The sequence below is a fragment of the Budorcas taxicolor genome, chromosome 1 (genome assembly GCF_023091745.1).
Source record: "Budorcas taxicolor isolate Tak-1 chromosome 1, Takin1.1, whole genome shotgun sequence".
Lineage (NCBI taxonomy): Eukaryota > Metazoa > Chordata > Mammalia > Artiodactyla > Bovidae > Budorcas > Budorcas taxicolor.
Window position 1 is genome coordinate 45,304,973 of NC_068910.1, and position 23,434 is coordinate 45,328,406.

Sequence of the window (23,434 nt, forward strand, 5' to 3'; positions counted from 1 at the left end):
AGCTAACTCAGCTGCTTAACACCGGCCTCCTGTCTCAGGCCACGTTTCTGCATCCAGGTCAACCTGACCCCAAGGCGCACCCAGCAATGGAACTGAGTTAGGGTCCGGGATTTTGACAATGAAAACAAGGCAAGTCAGCAGACATCTACCACATGCCAGTGGGCCAGGGACCCAGGAGGAGGACAGGCCCCCACAGCATCTCCACTCCGTAATCCCCAGGGGGGTAAAAGAAGTCTGCAAGGAAGGTGCTGATACTTTTTTACAGCTACTGTTGGCTGTGTAATTTCTATGATAAGGTAAAGCCAATTTAATTCATTTACCTGTCTGATCAACTTTAGATTGCGTTCTGATCTGTCCCATTGAAAATAAAATAGTTCAATTCCAAATGTTCCCTTCTCCCAAACACTGGGGTGGCTCCAGGCCAGGCAGCCAGGCCTGCGGTGACTCTGCTCTTTACATAGGAGGGCTGGGGTCAGGGCTAGGTTGACCCTAACCACTCACTGACCTTCTCCTGGCTTGTCCCATGTGCAAGGGTCCCCACCTTCCCTGGTGCCCAGTCCTTTCCCAAGCTGACACCAGACAGAGTGCCTGGTTTTCATTATGCAAGAAAACATCCGGGATATAAATGAAGCTACCGAATTCATCTTCCAGTTAAACTAAACTTTCAAATATTTAGTCTTCAGTCACCCAGGAATGTTTTCTCGTCTCTTCTCTGTCGCGCCACCCCAAGCAACAACCTACCCGTGGCAAGCTGACTGCAAGTAATTTAAAATCCAATGGTACTCTTATTTAAAACAGTAATTTATTATTACATATTCACAAACATATGTTCATATATAGTTAGGTGTACAAGTAGAGAATTACTAAGAATCAAGAGCATCCTTCTGTTTTTGAATCACTGTTAATTCCACTATAATTCCATTATTTTATCTGAACAAAGATAAATTCTAAATAAATTTTCATAATGATGACAAAAGTAACCCTTTTGTAACCCTTCCCAAGTTTTGATATTAAATGGAAAGCTAATATGGTAGAAGAAAAAGAAGAACAGGAAGGTAGCGGGAGAGGAGGAGCAGGAGAGAGTTGGGGAAGGAAGGGAAGGGAAACAGCGGAGATGCGCGCGGCCACTGCTCTGCCGAAGATGGCGCGGCGGGGACGCCCACAACGGCGACAGCGGACACACGGGGCCCGGTTCAGACCACCTCGCACAGAGAGTAATTCGCTTATCCCAACGACACCCCCAAGGAGTAAAGAGCATTACCCCACCCATTTCACAGATGAGGAAGCCGCGTGAGAGGTTAGGTGATCTCCCAAGGTGAAGCAGCTAATACATCAACTAGCTGACCTGTCACATTCCTGCAATCCTGAGATAACATCATGCCACAGACAGGCCCTGGAGGTTTGCTAAAATTATTCCAGATACTGAGGGAAAACCCAGCCTTGTTCCCATAATAAAACTTAGAAAATGACACACCTCTACATGCCAGATCTGGAAGAGCTTAACAGAAATAGTGACAGACACCCTAGCTTGAGGCCGCTTCTGCAGCCAGGCCAGCAGCTACAGCCCATGACCCCACGGAGCCCAGGAGAGGAGGGTGGCCCGGGGACCAAGGACCCCGGCCCCTCCCTCCCGCGGAGAGCCCACACGGGGCCTCTCAGCCAGGCTGTCACCGCTCTCCATCCTCTCGCCCCACAGAGTTAGGAAACGTTGAGGAAAAGGTGGCTATTTCAAAACGGTAACTTACTAAAATCAGTGAAGATTTTTTTCTCACCTAAACTGGGCCTTGATATTGCTAGGGCTTGCAGATCTGGTTTGTATTTCTTTCTCTTGCTTTTCCCTCAGGATCCTTTCAGCAAGCAAGAAGTAAGTGGCTGTGATGTGGTTGTACCTGTTGGTTTCCAGGGCCCTGAGGAAGGAAGGGAGAGAGAAGAGAAGCCACATTAGCAGGTCTGATTTTGCACAACACAACTGAGTTTTTGCTTTTTAAGTAAAAGCAAATGGAATCCAATGACCTGGAATTCTTTAAAATTATGGGGGGGGGGGGGTAACTCCACAAAAAGGAGAGAAAAAAAAACAAAACCTGGTAGTAGATCATTCTTAAAATTCTAAGAAACAACTGCATAAAAATGTTCGGTTAGTAGGAAAAACCCAAAACACTAATGGCAACTGAGCTGGTTGTCAGGTTTAGATGCTTAAGAAAAGATAATGAAGTTCCCAAGAATGTACCCATTATCTAAAACTTTAATGTGCGCTAAGTTTATTTTCATTAAAGTGGCTTGCTTCCAACAGAATTATGAAATGAGTTATATGAATGTGCACTCAAACATGGGTATCAATCAGAAAAATTAGAAAAAACTTTTCCTTTTACACTATGTATTTACTGGTATTTCCAGACCCTAATGCATTACTAATCTATTGACAGCATGTTATTAGCCTCTTCTTTGAATAAAATTTATGAATAAAATAAAATGTGTACATCCACCTCAAAAGTAGTGCTCTGAGTCCTCAGTGTGGCCGGTACTGCTGGGCACATGCCCACTGGCAGCCAGCGCCCTCGCCCCCCGCAGCCAGCCTGCCATGGACAGACCCTGGAGGGGTGCGCGACCGAGGACCCACAAGGCCCGGAAACACAATGCTGCTCTTCGGGACCCTGTGTATGTAGTCAGTGAACTTACACAAGGAACACTCGGGAAGGACACACTACGGCGGCTGCTCCTCATGAAACAGACGGCGGGGCCACAGCCCTGGGGGCAGCCAGGGCCACGGCGAGAGGTGCTGACGCCAGACATCGAGCGGAGATCTGGGCCAGAATGGCTTCTCAGAGAGTTTCCTCAACGGGGCACCGCATAAAGCTGTGGGCTTGTCTTAAGGGGACTGACAGATGTGTCTTTGAATTCAGGAAGCACACTGCAGTGAGGAGCTGTTCATAATGTGGGCAGCAGGCAAGACTAGCCTGAGAACAGCTGGGAAGACCTGAGGCTTCAAACTGTCCCTCTTTTTGGATTTATAATTGAATTTACCTAAATTAAACAGTTCTACAGGACTCCACTGCATGTATTTATTTAAGACTCAAGCCAATTCAAGGGGATGCAAATAGCCTCTTATCCACCCAAAAGTGAAAATCATTCTCTACACATTCCTACGGTGAGTATCCTTGGCAAAAAGAGCAAGTGTCCTGCTCTTCTCCATTTGTTTAGGTCATTTCAGTAGCTGCAGGTCAATCTGTGAAAACTCGAAACACACTCAGAAACCTGCAGATATTTGTACTTAAACCAAAACTATGAGCCGGAGTTTATTCTTATAAATTCTTCTCTCCAGTATACCCTAGAGATGCATGTCCTTTATAAAGACACCACCCTTCTCATGGACCAGACCTGGGGAGCTGAGCCGGGCAGCCCGCCCCACTGCAGTGGTACGTCCAGCCTGCAGCCACCTCTTCCCAGCGATCAGACACCTGGGTCAGGACACTCAGCCAGGCCAGAGTGGCCCCCTCGAGGGGAGCCCCACAGAGTATATCCTCGTTCTATCATCCTCAACTGTCTCACCCAATAAGTTAAATGACTTTTGACTTGGTAAAACACTTCATATTTTTAGACAGGACCTCTTAGAGAAATGAATCATTGTTAAAGCAATTGTATCTTTATATTATCCTTGATTTCAAACTTCATAGGTTATAAAAAACTGGCTTTGGTTTTTAAAAAATATAACGTGTGCATCTCATGGGCTCCAGGTTACTGTAGCAAAGGCTCTGAAAAGCCAGACAGTAAAATCTTCCAAGTTTCGTTACATTCTATGGTCCTTCTCACGATGACTCTGGTAACGTGCACACAGACGGGCTTGGGTGTGGGCCCCTAGACCCTTACTTATGAAAATGTGTGACTACAGACAGGCCAACTCGTGATTTCAAGAACTTGGGGTGCTGCCCCTGCTTCCCTGTGGGGACCAGAGGGAGACCCGGGAGTTAGGAGGACCCAGCAATGGACAGCGGAGCCACCAGAACACAAAACAGTCTACTCCAATTCGCCTCTGTGAGAAAGGACAGCGGCCACAGGACCCACTGACACCACTAGCGATGGTCTGCTCATTCACTAGCACAAAAATAAAAGCAAAAGACAACAAAACCTATGAGCCAGGCGCGGGGCCAGGAGCTCCAGAGGTAAGTGACATAAGCCCTGCCCACTGGGAACTCCAGCCATTACACCACGTCCACAGGCCCGGACACGTGAGAGCGAGCCACAGACTTCCCTGGCGGCTCAGAGGTAAAGAATCTGCCTGCCAATGCGTGAGACCCGCGCTCCTTCCTGACCCAGAAGCCCCACGTGCCTCGGAGCAAGGCCTGCAGCACCGCTCCTGGGCCTGTGCTCTCAGCCCGGGAACCAGGCTCAGCCAGCGACCTCTGAGCACCGCAGTCCTGGAGCCCGCGCTCACAACAAGAGAAGCCGCCACTCTGCGAAGCCCACGCACCTCATCTAGAGTGGCCCTGGCTTTCCGCAGCCAGAGAAAAGCCACGCAGCAACGAAGACCCAGCACAGCCAAAAATCAGCAAAGTAACAAAACTTTAAGACAATCTTATTTTTCAAACAAGGGCCCAGCCCGGGAGCCCCAGCCCTCGGCCCTCAGCGGGCAAACGCCGACGTACTCGACGATGGCGTCGCGGTCCGCTATGTCCCCAAGCACCATGCGCTGGATGATGCTGTTGTGCTCCTCTTCCGACAGGTTTTTATACGACACGAGCGGGATGTTGTACTTCGTGGCCGGGGAAGGGTCCACTCCCTGAAGCCAAGGATGGTTTTCAATCTCTTCTAAAGAGGCCCTCTTCTTGGGATCTCTCTGAAGCATTCGTGTGATCAGGCTGGAAAGGAAGGTAAGTCCATTGTTAAAGCAAAGTCCTGGCAGGGATGAGTAATGGTGAGCTACTATATTTTTCAAAGTTGTTTCCTAAACTTATACCATCGATTTCATTAGGTTCACCAGGGCTGATGGGAATGAAGGAAATTTGGTGCCATCAGATTCACAGAATAAAAAATCGTAACCACCAGACAGAGTGACAAGCCGAACACACAAATGCAGCTTCCTATCATCTAGAATTAACACGAGGCTCAACATCTGCCCGAGTTACCTGGGCAGTGGCGCCAGAACCCCACACAACAACCAGCAGCACACAGAGCAGGGCGCTGAGCTAACTTGGCTCCAGAAGAATGAACGGCCATCCTGATCAAAGCGACCCAAGTGTCATCTACCTTTAGACATACATTCTGTTTAAGGGCGCTGGGTTGGCAAGAAGGAAGGAAGGATGAAGGAAGGGAGGAAAAGATAGAAGGATGGAGAGATGGACGAACTACTCAGCAGGTAAAAACAGAGGAAAAGTAGGACTCCTAGGAGCAAATGACAAAGCCGACCTTGTTCTGGTTTTTCCTGCTTATGCACTGAGTAACTCAAAACAGAATATATGCAGAATGTAATGACTGTGCAGAGCCTCCTGAAGGTGAGAAGTACAACTAGAACCTAGCAAAGAACTGGGACCCAGCTTCAGTGTGAGGAGGAATAAGAAGTGAGAAACACATCTCCTGCTAAGATGTCAAGATGGAAACCTGCCTGCCTCAACACTGCTGTGGAGGGGGGACAGGGAAGTTCCTTCTAAGAACTTCTAGGTACAAGCTGGTCCTCACACAGGTTTGTGGTCCAAATTAATGACACTAAATCTGTGTGGTACACACAGTGAAAAGGTTACTTTTAAGAGGTTTCAGGGTGGAAATGCCCCTGGGTAACTAGGAGGAAAGCAAATACAAATTCTTTGTGTAGGGACTATAACTTAAAAGAACTTACAAGAAACCTGACCTCCCAATCAAAAAAAAAAAAAAAGAAAAAGGCAATGGAACCAAAGTTCCACTGCAAGAAATTAAAGACTGGATGGCAAATTAAGAATGCAGACTTTGAATACATCTACACCTATCAGTGAGTACAATAATAATAAATCAAATGAACTCTCCAATTAAAAGACAGAATGTTCAAATGGTTAGATGGTATTAATCAAAATTCTAGCTCCTAGTTGCTAAAAAAATATTTACCTAAAAACAAGACAATAAAAGATTTACAGAACAGAAAACTATATAGCACATGGCTGCTAACCAAAAGAAGGCTGGTGTGATCAGCTACAACTAGATGACACAGAGTGACTCTAAGGCCCAAAGCATTATCAGAGACGGACAGTGACACAAAGGTTCAACTCACCAGGAAGACACAACAGTCTTCAACTTGTCTGGATTTAATAATATTCCCCCCAAAACACCAAAATCAAAAACTGACAGACTGCCAAGTACAAAAGCATAAGCTGACCATGTTGTATTAATGGGGGTAATAAATATTTGTATTTGCCTACAATACCTTTCTACACAGTGGAAGAGCATCTCATCAACTGCTCGACTGAGCAGTGACATAACTAGGAAAGGACTTAAATAATTTTGAACAGCATAATTAACAAGCTTAGTCCTCAGGGTTTATAAAGAAGCCTGACCCCAACAATTAGAAAGTACACGCTCTTTTCCAGAATAAAAGGATCGTTTACAAAAACTGACTCCATGCTGATCCAAAGGCAAGCCTGACCAATTTAATAAAAATTGGCACCATACACACTATAGCCTTGGATCACAATGCAGTCAAGTTAGAAATGAATAACAAAAAGCTGATTAGTAAAACTCTTACACATTTGGAAATTTAAAATACCCTTCTAAAAGTAATGGGTTAGATAAAACACATGGAAACTAGACAACAATCAGAACTGAATAACAAAAGGACTATAAATCAAAACTAGTGGGATGCAGGTAAAATGGTGCTTAACTACTACATTAGAAAAGAAAAATTTATGGAATATTCAACATAAGAAAATGGAAAAAAGAACTAACCCATTAAGTAGGTAGCAGGAAATAAGAGACAAAAGGATATCAGTAGCATAAAACAAACGAGCAAAAAAAAAATACAACAGTAAATCAAGGAAAACAAAAGACAGCTCTTAGCAACATTAAAATGAACAAACCTCAAGCAGGCCTGATCAAGACAGAAACAGAGAAAGCAAAAATAGAAGGCAAAAAAGTCAATACTAGAAAGAAAAAAGGACAACAAATCCACCAGTCTATAGGCTTTAAAAATATAATGAGAGGATGTTATAAATACTTGAGGCCAAGAAGTTTAATAATTTAGATAAAATGGATAAGTTCCTTAAAAAACAAAACTTAGCAAAACTGACACAGGAAAAAGGAGAAACTGAATGGTCCTACAATTAATTAAAGATAATCCCTCTGAGAAAGAGATGCCAAGAAGTGGCTTCTAGAATATTGGAACTGTTTCTTTTCTTGAGCTGGCTACTGGGTAACAAAGGTGCTCACTTTATCACATATACATTTTATCCTTTCTTCTGAATGATATATGTCAACATAAAAATAACTTACTCTGTTTTTTTTCAGAAGGGGCTATGAAGACACTCCTGAAATACAAACATCTAACATACACACACACCGTACACCCACAGACAGCAGCCTGCTTCCTGGGGTGAAGAACAGTAACAGTCAGGGCATAAGGATGATGACGATGACAATCACCACCAATATTCATTCTGAGTGCTACTTACGTGCTAAGACTGAGCTACAGCTTTATATACATTAATTCATTTCATTTCCACAATAACCCTGTAAGGTACGTTCCACCATTCTCACATCATTAGTAAACTCAGAAACTAGTATTTGAATCCCTAAGTTCTTAACTATGGCCTAAGATAGGGGATCCACTTGTAGAGAAGATTCCTCAAACTATCAGATTTCCTTCATATCAAATGATGGGAGAAATTAAAAACTTAAAATCAACGAAATACTGAACTTCCAACAGTTCTTTTATTTCATTATGAATTTATCACTATATACATCACAGTGCTATATACAGTACTTTAAATTCCAAATAATCAGCTTGCATGTGCCCGTCCTATAGTCACATGAACCAAACAGAGCTCTTAGTCAACTGCGGGGAGGAGCACATGAATAAAATTATGAGACACGCTCTGTAAACCCAAAAATGGTGTGCTGATAGTCTATTTCAGGAAAGCAAATCCCCTAACTCTTCTCTGGAGCTTTAAATAATTTCAGGAGCAAAAACAGAAAGTAGTTCTTACTGCAATTCTTCAAGTGAAAGTAACCCACCACTCCTGGAGGCTGAGGAGGCATATAATGGGTTTCTTGAAAACTAGCTTATTTGAAACACAGACTAATACATTATGTTCTCCAACGTTAAATTTCAGATCATATTCTGGGGTTAACTCCCAAAACACCCTTACCAAGAGCAGAAACACTGAGTTCAAAAGTCGAAATGAACGAAGATACGCATGTACTGTTTATCAGTCTTACTTACTCTTTACACTCTTTGGACACGTGGGCGGGCACCGTGTATTTGCAATCCATGATCATGGTCAATGTCTCGCTGTCATTGGCCTCTTGAAAGGGTGGCTGCCCACATACCAACATGAAAAGGATCACTCCCAGACTCCATATATCTGCAAATCAGAGACACGCTGTTAGATATTACATCAATAAGAAAACTAAAAACAATCAGAGGAATAAAAGGAGACTGTCAGGTTTATTTTATTTTGAACAGGCAAAATACCTAGAACAAGTGAAAATGAAAACAACGATCCAAAACCTACGGGACACAGCAACAGCAGTTCAAAGGAGGAAGTTCAGAGCAAGACAATCTTACTTCAGAAAACAAACGAAGAATGTAGAAGGAAAGAAATCATAAAGATCAGGTCAGAAATAAACAAAACAGGGATGAAGAAAATAATAGCAAAGATCAATAAAGCGAAAACCTGGTTCTTTGAAAAGATAAAGAAAATTGATGAACCTTTAACCAGAAAAGGAAAAAATGAGAAAGGCTCAAATCAATAAAATTAGAAATGAAAAAGGAAAAGTTATAACAAACACCATAAAATACAAAGGATCACAAAGACTACTATAAGCAGGTGTCTGCCAATAAAAGACACAGCCTAAACAAACTGGACAAATCCTTAGAAAGGTACCATCTTCCAAGACTGAACCAGGAAAAAACAGAAGCAAGGTACAGACCAACAAATAATGAAATTGCAACTGTGATTTAAAAAACCCAAAAGCTCCCAAACACAGGTCCAGGAACAGATGGCTTCACAGGTGAATTATAGCAAGCATTTAGAGAAGCGTTAACATCTATCCTTCAGAAAATATTTCAAAATATTCCTGAGAAAGGAAAACTCCCAAACTCATTCTAAGAGGCCAAGATCAGCTTGATACCAAAACCAGAAAAAGATATCACAGAAAAGAAAATTATGGGCCAGTATCACTGATAAACACAGATACAAAAATTCTCAACAAAATACTAGCAAACTGAATTCAACAATGATCAAGTAGGATTTATCCCAGGGATGCAAGGATTTTTCAATATTCACAAATCAATCTGTGTAATATACCACATTAACAAACTGAAGAATAAAAACCAGATGATCATCTCAATAGATGCAAGGAAAAGCTCCTGACAAAATCCAACACTCATTTATGATAAAAACTCTCCAGAGAGTGGGCACAGAGGGAACCTACCTCAACATAACAAAGGCCATGTATGACAAACACACAGATAACATCATTCTCAACAGTGAAAAGCTGAAAGCATCTCCTCCAAGATCGAGACCAAGACGAGGATGTCTACTCTTGCCGCCTTTACTCAGCACAGGTTTGGAAGACCCAGCCGTGAGAGCCAGAGAAGAAAAAGAAAGAGGATACAAGCTGGAAACAAGGTTAGGCTGTCACTGCTTGCAGCTGAGACGGTATCACACACAGAGAATCCTAAATATGCTGCGAGAATACTACTAGAGCTCATCAATGAACTCAGTAAACCTGCAGGACACAAAACGAATACACAGACACCTCCTGCATTTCTATACACTAACAGAAGATCAGAAAGAGAAATTAAGGCAACAATCTCATTCACCATCGCATCAAAAAGTAACACCTAGGAATAAACCTACATAAGGAAACAAAAGATCTACAATCTGAAAACTATAAAATGATGAAAGAAATCAAAGATGACACAAGCAGATGGAAACATATGCCATGTTCTTGGATTAGAAGAACAACATTGTCAAAATGACTATACTATCCAATGACTAAATGCAATCCCTACAGAATTACCTATGGCATTTTTTCAGATCTAGAACAAAAAAAATCTTAAAATTTATGTGGAAACACAAAGGATCCCGAAAAACCAAAGCAGTCATGAGAAAGAAAAACAGAGCTGGAGGAATCGAGCTTTCTGACTTCAGACAATACTATAAAAACACAATAATCAAAACCATATGGTACCTGGCACAAAGACAGGCTTACAGATCAGCAGGATTGAAAGTCCAGAAATAAACCCATGTACCTACAGTCAATTAATCTATGGCAAAGAAGGCAAGAACACATAATGGGGGAAAGACAGTCTCTTCAATTAGCGGTGCTGGGAAAACTGGACAGCTATGCCTAAAGAATGAAATCAGAACACTCTCTAACGCCATACACAAAAATATACTCAAAATGGATAAAAGATCTTAATGTAAGACTGAATACTATAAAAGTCTTAGAATAAAATATAAGAACACTCTTTGGCGTAAATTGCAGGAAAATCGTTTTGGATCCACCTCCTAGAGTAATGAAAAAAAAAGGGGGGGGTGGGATCTAATTAAACTTAAAGGAAACCATTAAAAAAAAAAAAAAGACAATCCATAGAATGGGAGAAAACATTTGCAAATGATCTGACCAACAAAGATTAACTTCCAAAATATACAAACAGCTCATGCAATTCAATATATTGAAAAAAACAAAAACAGTAAAAAATGGACAGAAGATCTAAATAGATTTCTCTCAAGAAGACACACAGATGTCCAAAAAACACATGAAAAGATGCTCAACATCACTAATTATTAGAGAAATGCAAATCAAAACTCATTAAAAGTATCACCTCACATCAGTCAGAATGGCCATCATCAGAAAGTCTACAAACAATAAATGTTGGAGAGGGTGTGAAGAAAAGGGAGCCTTCCTACATTGTTAGGGGAATGTAAACTGATAACAGTCACTATGGAGAACAGTACTGAGGTTCTTTGAAAAACTAAAAACAGAGATACCAAATGTTCCAGCAATCCCACTCCTGGGCATAAATCTGGAGAAAACCGTACTTTTAAAAGATACATGCAATCCCATGTTTTTTTTGCTTGTTTTTGCAAACTATTTACAATAGCCAAGAGACAGAAACAACCTAAATATCCACTGCTAGATTAATAAAGAAGATGCAGTGCATATATGTTACAACTGACCATTACTTAGTCATAAAAAAGAAATAATGCCACTTGCAGTGACTTGAATAGACCAGGACATCATCACAGTAAATAAGTCAGACAGACAAAGATAAGCTTCATATAATATCACTTTATATGGGAAAAATTAGGAGATTGGGCTTAATGTATACACACAAATACACACACACAAATAATAATCAATAAGGATCTATTATACAGCACAAGGAATTCTACTCAATACTCTGTAATAACCTATATAGGAAAGGAATCTGAAAAAAGAATTGATATGTATAACTAAATCACTAGCACAACATGGTCAATCAACTTTACTCCAATAAATATAAAAAAATTTAAAGAAAATAGAAATTTTAAAAAACCATTTATAACTCAAAGTAAAAAAATCTAGGGAAGAGAAGTTAAGCCCCAATCAGGCAGAGAAGGTTATCTGTCTTACTCTGTTTTTATATTCACTTAAGATCCAAGTGTCAGGCACACAGCGAACAGTCAATAAATGTTCAATCATTTCTTAGTGACAAGAATAGAAATTCAAAGTACCTATCAGGATTCCCAAATCTATGGACACACACTGCCATTTTTCCCATTACATTATACACCAGAGATAAAACTAAGATATTAATACTCTGAAACATGAAAAGGGTTTTGCCTAAGGTCACAATTGTCCAGGTTGTTCTTAAACCTCAATCCTGGTTAGGTAACCAAATCATGTAACAGACAAGAAAATTACAGCTCATGAGGAGAAAAACGTTCCTGGGCTGGGATGTCAGTGAGGAGAAAGACCGGTTATGTATTACTTCAGAGGAAAGAACTGGGACTGAAGGTATAAGCAACCGGGAGGGCTCACCTGACTTCAGCAGCAGATGCCGCCATGGGAAGACTGGAAGCGTCAGTAAGTTTCCTACCACTCTAAGTATTTCCGGAGAGGCTGAGTAATCATCTGCCTAATCTCCTGCACAGGCGCCTGTCCTAGCTTTAAAGCTGGACCAGCTGAGAATCAGGACCTTCAAAACGCCAGCATTACACTAACTCCTATAGCAACAAATAACCCGCTACTTCTTGCCACTAAATAAAAAAGGAAGCCATTACTGAGATGGAAAATGATGTTTCTTTCAGATGAAAGAAGAATGACTCCATTTAGGAAGGACATCATAAGTCATTCATTTAATCCAAAAACCAGAAGTGTAGACATGATAATACCAACGTTCAAGTAACACAACATCAATTCTAGAAGCTTTCTAGACCACGAAAAGCTTAGAAGACAGCAAGTGACGAGGCACATGGCCTTGGGCACCACATCTGTTAACATTCAACTGCTGTTTTTACTTAAGGTTAAACACTCAAAATTATGTAGGTTCCATGGGAATTAAAACTTGTTAATAAAATCTTTTCCTTGGTCCAAGCTAAACAAAAAGGGCAATAAATGCAGAAACCCAGAAGTTACACACACTGTGATTTTTCTATATGTACAATAAATTTTATTAATTTTCCCAGTAGAAATTATTGAAGGAGATGGGGAAATCTACTAAAATTAAACCATTATAAAAATGAGAATGAAAGGGACCTGAGGATCCCTCAGTCCAAACCTTTGGCTCTGCAGTGTCCCCAAGAGGCCACCTGGCATTGCTTGTTGGGTGCATGAATTATTTTACTACCCCAGGACAGCAGGCAGCTTAGGATTCCACCCCACTCACTGACCCACATTTCTTTATCTTCATTCTGGAACCCAAAGGGCCATCTCCACTCAGAGCCAACAATCAGAAATGGTGGCTACTTGCACCTGTTTCTAAAATACTCAGTGAGAAGAATTTATCACCTCAGCTCTAGGAATACCTTATTACAATTTTTAAAGAAAATTATACAGCTGATGTTTAACTTAAGCCAGATTTGTACAACATGAACCTGCTATTTCTGGTCACCTGCCCCAACTTTCAAGCCACTGTGAACAAGTGGTAATGGTAATTACAATTATTCTCCCTTCAATGCACGTGTCCTTCATGGTACACAATGGTCACGATCTAGAAATTAACTGTAAAGTAAACCTTTCACTGATGTTCACCACGCAAGGATGGAAACTCACATTTTTGCTTATAATGTATACTTGGCTGTCACCTCCCCAAAGGAGGAGGTGGTTTTAAACTGCTCACAATAAAAGTGCATAAACATTGAGGCGGAGTCAAGGAGGCGCGTAGGAGGACGCAGAGTTTGTGTCTCCTCACAACCAGGGCACTACAGGCACTGATGCAGGACCTGGACACCTAAGTGGACAGGAGGAACCCCTTCATGACCAGGTGGAGTCCAGGGGGTTGGGAGGGGAGGAGAAACGGAGGTGGTGGGACCAGCAACGCTGAGGGACGGCTGAGGCAGGGGAGAGGTTCCCAGGCTTGAAGGGGCTCACCCACGGTGAGGACATCAGGAAAGAGGGGGGATCTCAGGAGGCTGGAGGACCAGAAGGGGACGAGGCCAGTGCTTCTGCTGCCCACTCAGGCCCCAGAGGGCCTGCTGGGTCCTCCAAGGCCCTCTCCAGCCTTGCGGATCCTGGGGATAATGGGAGGCAGGGAGAGTGGGAGGGAAAGTAGAGGTGAGATGGGCGGGAGGCCCTAAGGGGCAGCTGGGGGAGAGGCGGGCTTCCCACGTTCAGGGTGTCCACTCACTGTAAGATCAGCAAGGATGGGGGAAGACCTTCAGGGGGCTAGGGAATTAGAGGGGAGCCAGCCAGCATTTTCCACACCTGCTTGGGTTCTGCCAAGGCTGCTGGGGTCCTGGGCCAAACCTCTCCCTGCCAGCTACACAGACCCTAAGCTCTGTCCCCTGCACCTCCCCCACAAGGACCTATTCCCCTGCACAAGGGTCCTGAGCCTAGGCCCCAGCCTCAGCAAGGCCCTGCCTCCACAGCCCAACCTGGCTCTACCCAACCGCCTGCCAACTCCAGTGCCGAGTGCCTCAACCCAAACAACACTAAGACAGGAACACAGCTTCGCCCATCAAAACAGTGAGAAGACAAGAAAACGTGTTGCTGGTGAAAGAGCAACGTAAACGCCTGTAAGACCAAATAAAGGAAGAGGAGACAGGCAAGCTACCCGAGAAAGAATTAACAGAAATGATAGCAGCAATGATCCAAAATTTCAGAAACAGAATGGAGACACAGATGGAGAAAATATAAGAAATGTGTAACAAGGACCTACAAGAACAAAAGAACAAATAAACAGTGATAAACAACACAATAACAAAAATGAAAAACACATTAAAAGAAATCAACAGCGGAATAACTGAAGCAGAACAGTAAGTGAGCTCGAAGACAGAATGTCGAAATAACTGCTGGGGAGCAGAATTCATAAAAAATAAGACTGTCCTAAAAAGGACAGCCTCAGAGACCTCTGGGACAACATTAAACGAACCACCATTCAAATGGCAGGGGCCCCCGAGGAAGAGAAAGAGTCTGAGAAAATATTTGAAAAGGTCACAGATGAAAACTTCCCTAACATGAGAAAAGAGACAGCCACCCAAGTTCACGAAGCACAGAGTCCCATGCAGCAGGGGTTTCGAGCCCTTTTGGCACCAGGCCCAGCTTCACTGAAGGTTAATTTTTCCACGGACTGTGGGGGAGGAGGTGGTCCCGGCGGTCATGTGAGCAATGGGGGCGCAGATGAAGCTCAGCACATGCATGTGGGTTACTAACAGGCCGCAGGCAAGCCCCAGGGCTAGGGACTTCTGCCATGCAGGGTAAACCCAAGGAGACACACACCAAGATGACAAAACTAACAAACTAACAAAAATTAAACTAATTCAAACTAACAAAAATTAAATTCAAAGAAAAAGTATTAAACACAGAAAGGGAAAAGCAACAAATGACATACAAAAAAATCCCCATAAGGTTATCAGCTGATTTTCAGCAGAAATTATGCAAGCGAGAGAGAGCGGCAGAGAGAAATCAAAAGCTTTACAGACAAGCAAAAGCTAAGAGACTTCAGTGCCACCAAACCAGCTTTACAACAAACGCTAAAGGAACTGCTCCAGGCAGAAACAGAAGAGAAGAAAAAACCCACGAAAACAAGCCAGAACCATTTTTAAAATGGCAACAGGCACATACATACCGATAACTACCTTGACTATAAATGGATTAAATGCTCCAATCAAAAAACACAGACTGGCTGAATGGATACAAAAACAATACCCATATATGTGTACATCTACAAGAGACTTACTTCAGAACCAGAGACATATACAGACTGAAAATGAGGGGATGGAAAAAGACGTTTCATGCAAATGCGAATCAAAACAAAGCTGGAGTAGTAATGCCCTTAGATAAAATAGACTTCACAATAATAGTGGAGGGGGATTTCAACACCCCACTTACACCAATGGACAGATAATGCAGACAGAAGATAAGGAAACACAACCTTAAATGACATAATAGACCAGACAGATTTAATTGATATTTATAGGACATTCCACTTGAAAAGGCAGAATACACTTCCTGCTCAAGTGCACACAGAACATCCTCCAGAACAGGTCACATCTTGAATCACAAATCAAGCCTTGAGAAATTTAAGACAACTGAAATCACATCAAGCATCTTTTCTGAGGACAATGCTATGAGATTAGAAAACAGAAAAAAAAAAAAAAACCCTGTAAAAACCAAAAACATATGGAGCTAAACAGTGTGCTGCTGAATAACCAGAGATCACTGCAGGAATTAAAAAAAAATTAAAAATACAAGCAAATGACAATGAAAACATGACCCAAATGATGACCCAGAACCGACGTGACACTGCAAAAGCAGAAAGAGGACGTTCACAGCAACTTGAGAGACAAGAGAAACCTCAAATAAACAATCTGATCTGACACCTAAAGCAACCAGAGAAAGAAAAACAAAACCCAGCTAGCAAAGGAAAGAAATCATCAAGATCAGAGTAGAAAAAATGAAACAGAAATAAAGAAAACAATAGCAAATATCGGTAAAACTAAAAGTTGGTTCTTTGAGATCATAAGTTCAGTTCAGTTCAGTCGCTCAGTCATGTCCGACTATTTGCGACCCCATGAATCGCAGCACACCAGGCCTCCCTGTCCATCACCAGCTCCCGGAGTTCACTCAGACTCACGTCCATCGAGTCCGTGATGCCATCCAGCCATCTCATCCTCGGTCGTCCCCTTCTCCTCCTGCCCCCAGTCCCTCCCAGCATCAGAGTCTTTTCCAATGAGTCGACTCTTCGCATGAGGTGGCCAAAGTATTGGAGTTTCAGCTTTAGCATCATTCCTTCCAAAGAAAGCCCAGGGCTGATCTCCTTCAGAATGGACTGGTTGGATCTCCTTGCAGTCCAAGGGACTCTCAAGAGTCTTCTCCAAAACCACAGTTCAAAAGCATCAATTCTTCAGCACTCAGCCATCTTCACAGTCCAACTCTCACATCCATACACGACCACAGGAAAAACCATAGCCTTGACTAGACGGACCTTTGTTGGCAAAGTAATGTTTCTGCTTTTCAATATGCTATCTAGGTTGGTCATAACTTTCCTTCCAAGGAGTAAGCGTCTTTTAATTTCATGGCTGCAGTCACCATCTGCAGTGATTTTGGAGCCCCAAAAAATTAAGTCTGACACTGTTTCCACTGTTTCCCCATCTATTTCCCACGAAGTGATGGGACCAGATGCCATGATCTTCGTTTTCTGATTGCTGAACTTTAAGCCAACTTTTTCACTCTCCTCTTTCACTTTCAACAAGAGGCTTTTTTAGTTCCTCTTCACTTTCTGCCATAAGGGTGGTGTCATCTGCATATCTGAGGTTATTGATATTTCTCCCGGCAATCTTGATTCCAGCTTGTGTTTCTTCCAGTCCAGCGTTTCTCATGATGTACTCGGCATATAAGTTAAATAAGCAGGGTGACAATATACAGCCTTGACGTACTCCTTTTCCTATTTGGAACCAATCTGTTGTTCCATGTCCAGTTCTAACTGTTGCTTCCTGACCTGCATATAGATTTCTCAAGAGGCAGGTCAGATGATCTGGTATTCCCATCTCTCTCAGAATTTAAAACTGATAAACCTTTAGCCAGAATCACCAAAAAAAAAAAAAAGGAGAGGACTCAAATCAATAAAATTAGAAATGAAAAAAGGAGAAATTAGAACTGACATGGCAGAAATACAGTCATGAGACTACCACAAGCAACTATATGCCAATAAAATGGACAACCTTGAAGAAATGGACAAATTCTCAGAAAGGTACAACTTTCTAATACTGAACTGGGAAGAACTAGAAAATATAAACAGGTCAATCACAAGCAATGAATTTGAAACTATAATCAAAAGTTTTCCAACATACAAAAGTCCACGACCAAATGGTTTCACAGGCGAACTCTATCAAACATTTAGAGAAGAGCTAACACCCATCTTTCTCAAACTCTTCCCAAAAATTGCAGAGGGAGGAACACTTCCAAACTCACTCTACAAAGCCACCATCCTGTAATATCAAAACAGACACAGATATCACAAAAAAAGGAAATTACAGACCAATATTCTTGATGAACATGGACACAAAAATCCTCAACAAAATCTAACAATACAATAAAAGAATCATACAGCACAATCAAGTGGGATTTATCCCAGGGAAGCAAAGATTCTTCAATATATACAAATCAATCAATGTGATACACCATATTAACAAATCAAACAATAAAAATTAGATGATCTCAATAGATGCAGAAAAAACTTTTGACAAAATTCAATACCTATTTATGATTAAAAAAAAAACAAAACTCTCCAGAAAAAAGGCAGAGAGGGCATCTACCTCAACATAATAAAGCCCATAGACAGCAAATCCAGAGTAAATGTTCTCAGTGGTGAAAAACGAAAGCATTTCCTCTAAAATCAGGAGCAAGACAAGGATGTCCACTCTCACCACTATTACTCAACACAGTTTTGGAAGTCCTAGCCACAGCTATCAGAAAATAAAAAGCAATAAAAGGAATCCAAATAAGAAAAGGTAAAACTGTCACTGCAGATGAAATGACACTACACATTGAAAATTCTAAAGAAAATGCCAGAAAACTACTAGAGCTAAACGGCGAATCTGGTAAAGTTGCAGGAAACAAAATTAACGCGCAGAAATCTCTTGCATTCCTACACACTAACAATGAAAGAACAGAAAGAGAAATTAAGGAGACAATCCCATTTCCCATCACAACAAAAAGAATAAAATGCCTAAGAATAAACTTACCTAAGGAGGCAAAAGACCTATACTCAGAAAACTACAAAACACTCATGAAAGAAATCAAAGATGATACAAACAGATGGATATATATACCATGTTCTTGGATGCAAAAAAATCAATATTGTGAAAATGACTATACGACCCAAAATAATTTACAGATTCAGTGCAATCCCTATCAAATTATCAATGGCACCTTTGCACAGAATTAGAACAAAAAATTCTACAATTTATATGGAAACACAAAAGACCCCAAATAGCCAAAGGAATCTTTAGAAAGAAAAAACAGAGCTAGAGGAATCCAGCTCCCCAATTTCAGACTGTACTATAAAAGCTACAGTAATCAAGTCAGTATGGTATTGATGGAAAAACAGAAATACAGATCAATGATACAGGACAGAAAGTCCAGAAATAAACCTATGGTCAATTAACCTAAGACAAGGGAGGCAAAAACATACAATGGAGAAAAGTGGACAGCTACATGTAAAAAAATGAAATCAGAACACTCCCACACACAAAAATAAACTCAAAATGGGTAAAAGACATCAATGTAAAACCAGACACTATAAAACTCTTAGAGGAAAATATAGGCAGAATAGTTTCCGACATAAATCACAGCAAGACCCTTTCTGACCCACCACCTAGAATAATGAAAATAAAAACAAAAATCAACAAATGGGACCTAATTAAACTCTTTGGCACAGCAAAGGAAACTATAAACTAGATGAAAAGACAACCCTCAGAATGGGAGAAAATATTTGCAAATGAAGCAACAAACAATTTATCTCCAAAATATACAAACAGTTCATGCAGCTCAATAGCAAAAAAAAATTTTAAAACAATAAAGAACCCAATCAAAAATGGGCAGAAGTGGTAAACAGACATTCCTCCAAAGAAGACACACAGATGGCCAAGAGGCACATGAAACAATGCCCAACATCACTAATTACTATAGAAATGTCAACACAAACTACAGAGAAGTATCACCTCACACTAGTCAGAATGGCCACCATCAAAAACTCTACACACAGGGACTTCCCTGGTGGGCCAGGGATCAAGAATCTGCCTGCCAATGCAGGGGACACAGATGCGATCCCTGGTCTGGGAAGATCCCACGTGCCACAGGGCAACGAAGCTGTGCATCACAGCTACTGAGTCCGTGCTCCAGAGCGTGTGCTCTGCAGCAGGAAAAGCCACCACAAGCAGCCCCGCACCGCAACAGAGGAAATTCCCACTGCCTCTAACTAGAGAAAGCCCTCCCACAGCCATGAAGACACAGAAGTATTTTTTTAAATCTACAAACAGTGCTGGAGAGGGGGTGGAGGAAAAGCAACAGTCTTGCACTAATTGATACAAGGGAGAACAGTATATATGGAGAACAGTATCAGTTCAGCTCAGTCGCTCAGTCGTGTCCGACTCTTTGAGACCCCATGAATCACAGCACGCCAGGCCTCCCTGTCCATCACCATCTCCTGGAGTTCACTCAGACTCATGTCCATCAAGTCGGTGATGCCATCCAGCCATCTCATCCTCTGTCGTCCCCTTTTCCTCCTGCCCCCAATCCCTCCCAGCATCAGAGTCTCTTCCAGTGAGTCAACTCTTCGTATGAAGTGGCCAAAGTACTGGAGTTTCAGCTTCAGCATCAATCCCTCCAAAGAAATCCCAGGGCTGATCTCCTTCAGTAGAACGGAGGTTTCTTAAAAAACTGAAAATAAAACTCCCATATGACCAAGCAATCCCACTCCTGGGCATATAACCATAACTGCAGCACCATTTACAACAGCCAAGACATGGAAACAACCCAGATGTCCATCGACAAATGAATGGGTAAAGAAAATGTGGTACACACATGCAATGGAATATTACTCAACCATAAAAACGAACAGAACTGGGGCATGTTTAGAGATGTGGATGGACCTAGAGCCTGTCGCATAGAATGAAGTAAGTTAAAAAGAGAAAACCAAACACTGTCTATTAACACGTTTGTGTAATCTAGAAAAACAGTACTGATGAACCTAGTTCCAGGGCAGGAACAGAATCCCAGACCCAGAGAATGGCATGCGGACACAGGGGGGAAGGGGAGGGCGGGACGAACTGGGAGACTGGGACATGAAACCACCACCACGCGTGAAGCAGCCAGCCAGCGGGGGCCTGCTGCAAAGCTCAGGGAGCTCAGCCTGGCGCCCTGCGACGGCCCAGAGGGCTGGGGTGCGAGGAGGGGTGAGAGGGGGCTCACGAGGGAGGGGACATATGTGTACAGAAGATGGCTCGCTTCGCTCAACGGCAGAAACTAACAACGTTGTGAAGCATTTACACTCCAGTAAAATACATAAACATAAATATCAGGATAGTTAAAAACTTTCTTCTGTCTTTAAAATACTGACAATGTCTAATGCTACTACCGTAACCAAATCTAACCATTAACAGATATGTAAATGAGATATAACAAATTCATATCTTTCCATATAAATTGTAAAAGAAAAAAAAAGAACTAACTTTTTTATAAAGTACATTTGGCTGTACCGTTTCTCCGGCCGGCTCATACTCTGGCTAAACTAGTTTGGCTTTTTACTTGTTCTCTATGCTGAACTGGAGATGATGACATCTGACAGTACAATTATATGAAACCAAAGATTTAAAAATATAACAAATAACATAAATATCAACTAATAATTACCCCCCCCATTTTAATTTGTTTAAAAAACCTTATTTTTCTGTTAAATAGTAACCTCAACAGCTGTAACTATTTGGAAATGTTCTCTTCACGATTATTTGCCGGAGCAAGCTAACACACTCCGCTTGTTATGAAGCGAGGCATGTCTAGAAGAGTAAAGAAGAAAAATAATGTAAATTATACACTGTTCTGTTTCCAGTTCAGGCTCAAATAATTGCTGAACATGGAAATGCTTACAACTTGAGAAACTCAGCAATACAATTCTAGGACAAGTAGTTCACAAAGCTACATGACATCTGAAGCACTGAAGCCGGAGAACAGCAGAGTAACTGAGGGGTCAAGTTTCGGAAAGGGCACATGACTTTCTCACGGAGACATCATTCAAGGGACCATTTATTCCATTTACTTTTTTCCCCCAGAATCTTTATTTCTCTTCTCTCCTTTTTGTCTCTGAATCATTAACTTCTCCATCCTAACAGCCAAAGGAAAGAGATAAAAACAGTCACTAAATGAAGGACTTAAACCAAGTTACTGAAAAATACGTCACCCATCTTTAAAACGGGAATCCTTACTTCCTCTTAAAGCTGTGGTGGGCATTAAAAAGATTAGAATCGAATCCACGGTAAACATTCAGGACAGACCCAGCACACAGAAAGCATCCCAAGGAGGCAGCCGCCACCCCACTCTAGTGTGCCTGTGCCGGCTGTCCGGTCACAGTGAGGACAGAAATCAATGAGGGACACCCTTACTCTTCAGGGCTCCTAATTCACTGTGAGGAACAGACAGCAGGTAACAGAAAAAGAAAGCAGATTCAAGTGCAAGGCACAAAGCTCGCACACCAAAGAGCAACGAACAGAGGTGGGAGGGGCCGAGGACAGGGAAGGTCTTTTAGCAACTCAGGTTGAAAAGAAGGGTGGAAACTCAGCGGTTAGGGCCCCAGAACAAGACACCTGGTGAAACAGGATTTAAAACGGAATCAAGAATGATTATTAAACCCAAAATGGAGAAGGGAAATGGTACTTGGCTTAATAAAAATTCATTTTAGTGGATATTTTAAATTACCTTTTCCATTAAAAAAAAAATTGCTAATAAAACTACAAACTCCCAAGGTATAGATCACAGTCACAGCTTGAGATCCCAGGACCAAAAGGAATTCACCAAGTCTGCAACTGAGGGAGTGAGATAAGTGGGGAGAGTAAGAGAGTATAGAACACAGACTTTATTTTCATTAAAAAAGAAACAAGGTTAACAGAACTGTCTATTCCTATTAAAGGTCCACAGGGACACAAATAACAATTCTCTCAAAAATCAAACAATTTTGATACTACTATCCGAAACATATGTTTTTATTTCATACCCAACTATAGACCCTTGGTTAATAATAGAAAAAGAAAGTATCTCTTCACAAATACAGTTCCTGTGGTTTAAAAAAAAAAAAAATCTTTCAACTCATGGAAGGGGAGGGGATGGAAAGACAATGAAGTCTTTTTTAGTGTAAAGTATGGGAGGGGCTTCCCTGGCGGTCCAGTGGCTAGGACTACACTCCCAATACAAGTGGCCTGGGCTTGATCCCTAGGTCAAGGAACTAGGTCACACACCGCCAACTGAGAGTCCGAATGCCACAGTGAAGATCACAGATCTCGTGGGGTGCAGCTAAGACCCAGTGCAGACAAACACATAAATACACAAAAATTTAAAAAAAAAAAAAAAAAAACAAGTACAAAGGGTGGAAACTACTGGTGCCCTTACTGGCTCTCAAGGTAGCTGGAAACCAGACGACAAAAACGAGCACTGAAGTCCCATCTGCTAACACTCAGTAGGTCAGTTCATCCCAATACAACTGAATGATGCTGTTTCTAGGGCTGGACTCAGGCAGGCTAAGAAAGAATGAAAGGAACACACAACGATTGAAGGGTGACTACATTGAGAAGAAGTAACTGCCAAAGGGTGTAGAAGGGGAAATGCCACAACTACTGAAAGGTTTTCTGAAAAATCACTTTTGAAGTGAATTATCTAGACAGCAGAAAAATGAACAGGGATTAGACAGTAATAAAAATGGGACGACCAGAAGGAAGGCTTTAGGGAGAACCCTCTATGTTTTCCCTCTGGCTTTCTTTTATCAGTAGCCATGAGTCATGACTCATGAAACGTGGGACAAGAATAGGACGTTCTAAAACCACTACAGATGAGGTAGGGA

At 41.8% G+C, this 23,434-nt stretch overlaps 1 protein-coding gene across 2 annotated transcripts in view; it reads right to left on the bottom strand.

Moving 5' to 3' along the window:
* Positions 1-23,434, bottom strand: part of SNRK (SNF related kinase) — a 68,601-nt gene that overhangs the window by 5,438 nt on the left and 39,729 nt on the right. For both annotated transcript variants that reach the window (XM_052640575.1, XM_052640571.1), the window contains 3 exons: positions 8,396-8,537; positions 4,641-4,853; positions 1,773-1,907 (listed from right to left, as the gene is read on the bottom strand). In XM_052640575.1, coding sequence (XP_052496535.1) covers positions 1,773-1,907; positions 4,641-4,853; positions 8,396-8,537 — 490 coding nt within the window. The remainder of the gene's footprint in view (positions 1-1,772; positions 1,908-4,640; positions 4,854-8,395; positions 8,538-23,434) is intronic.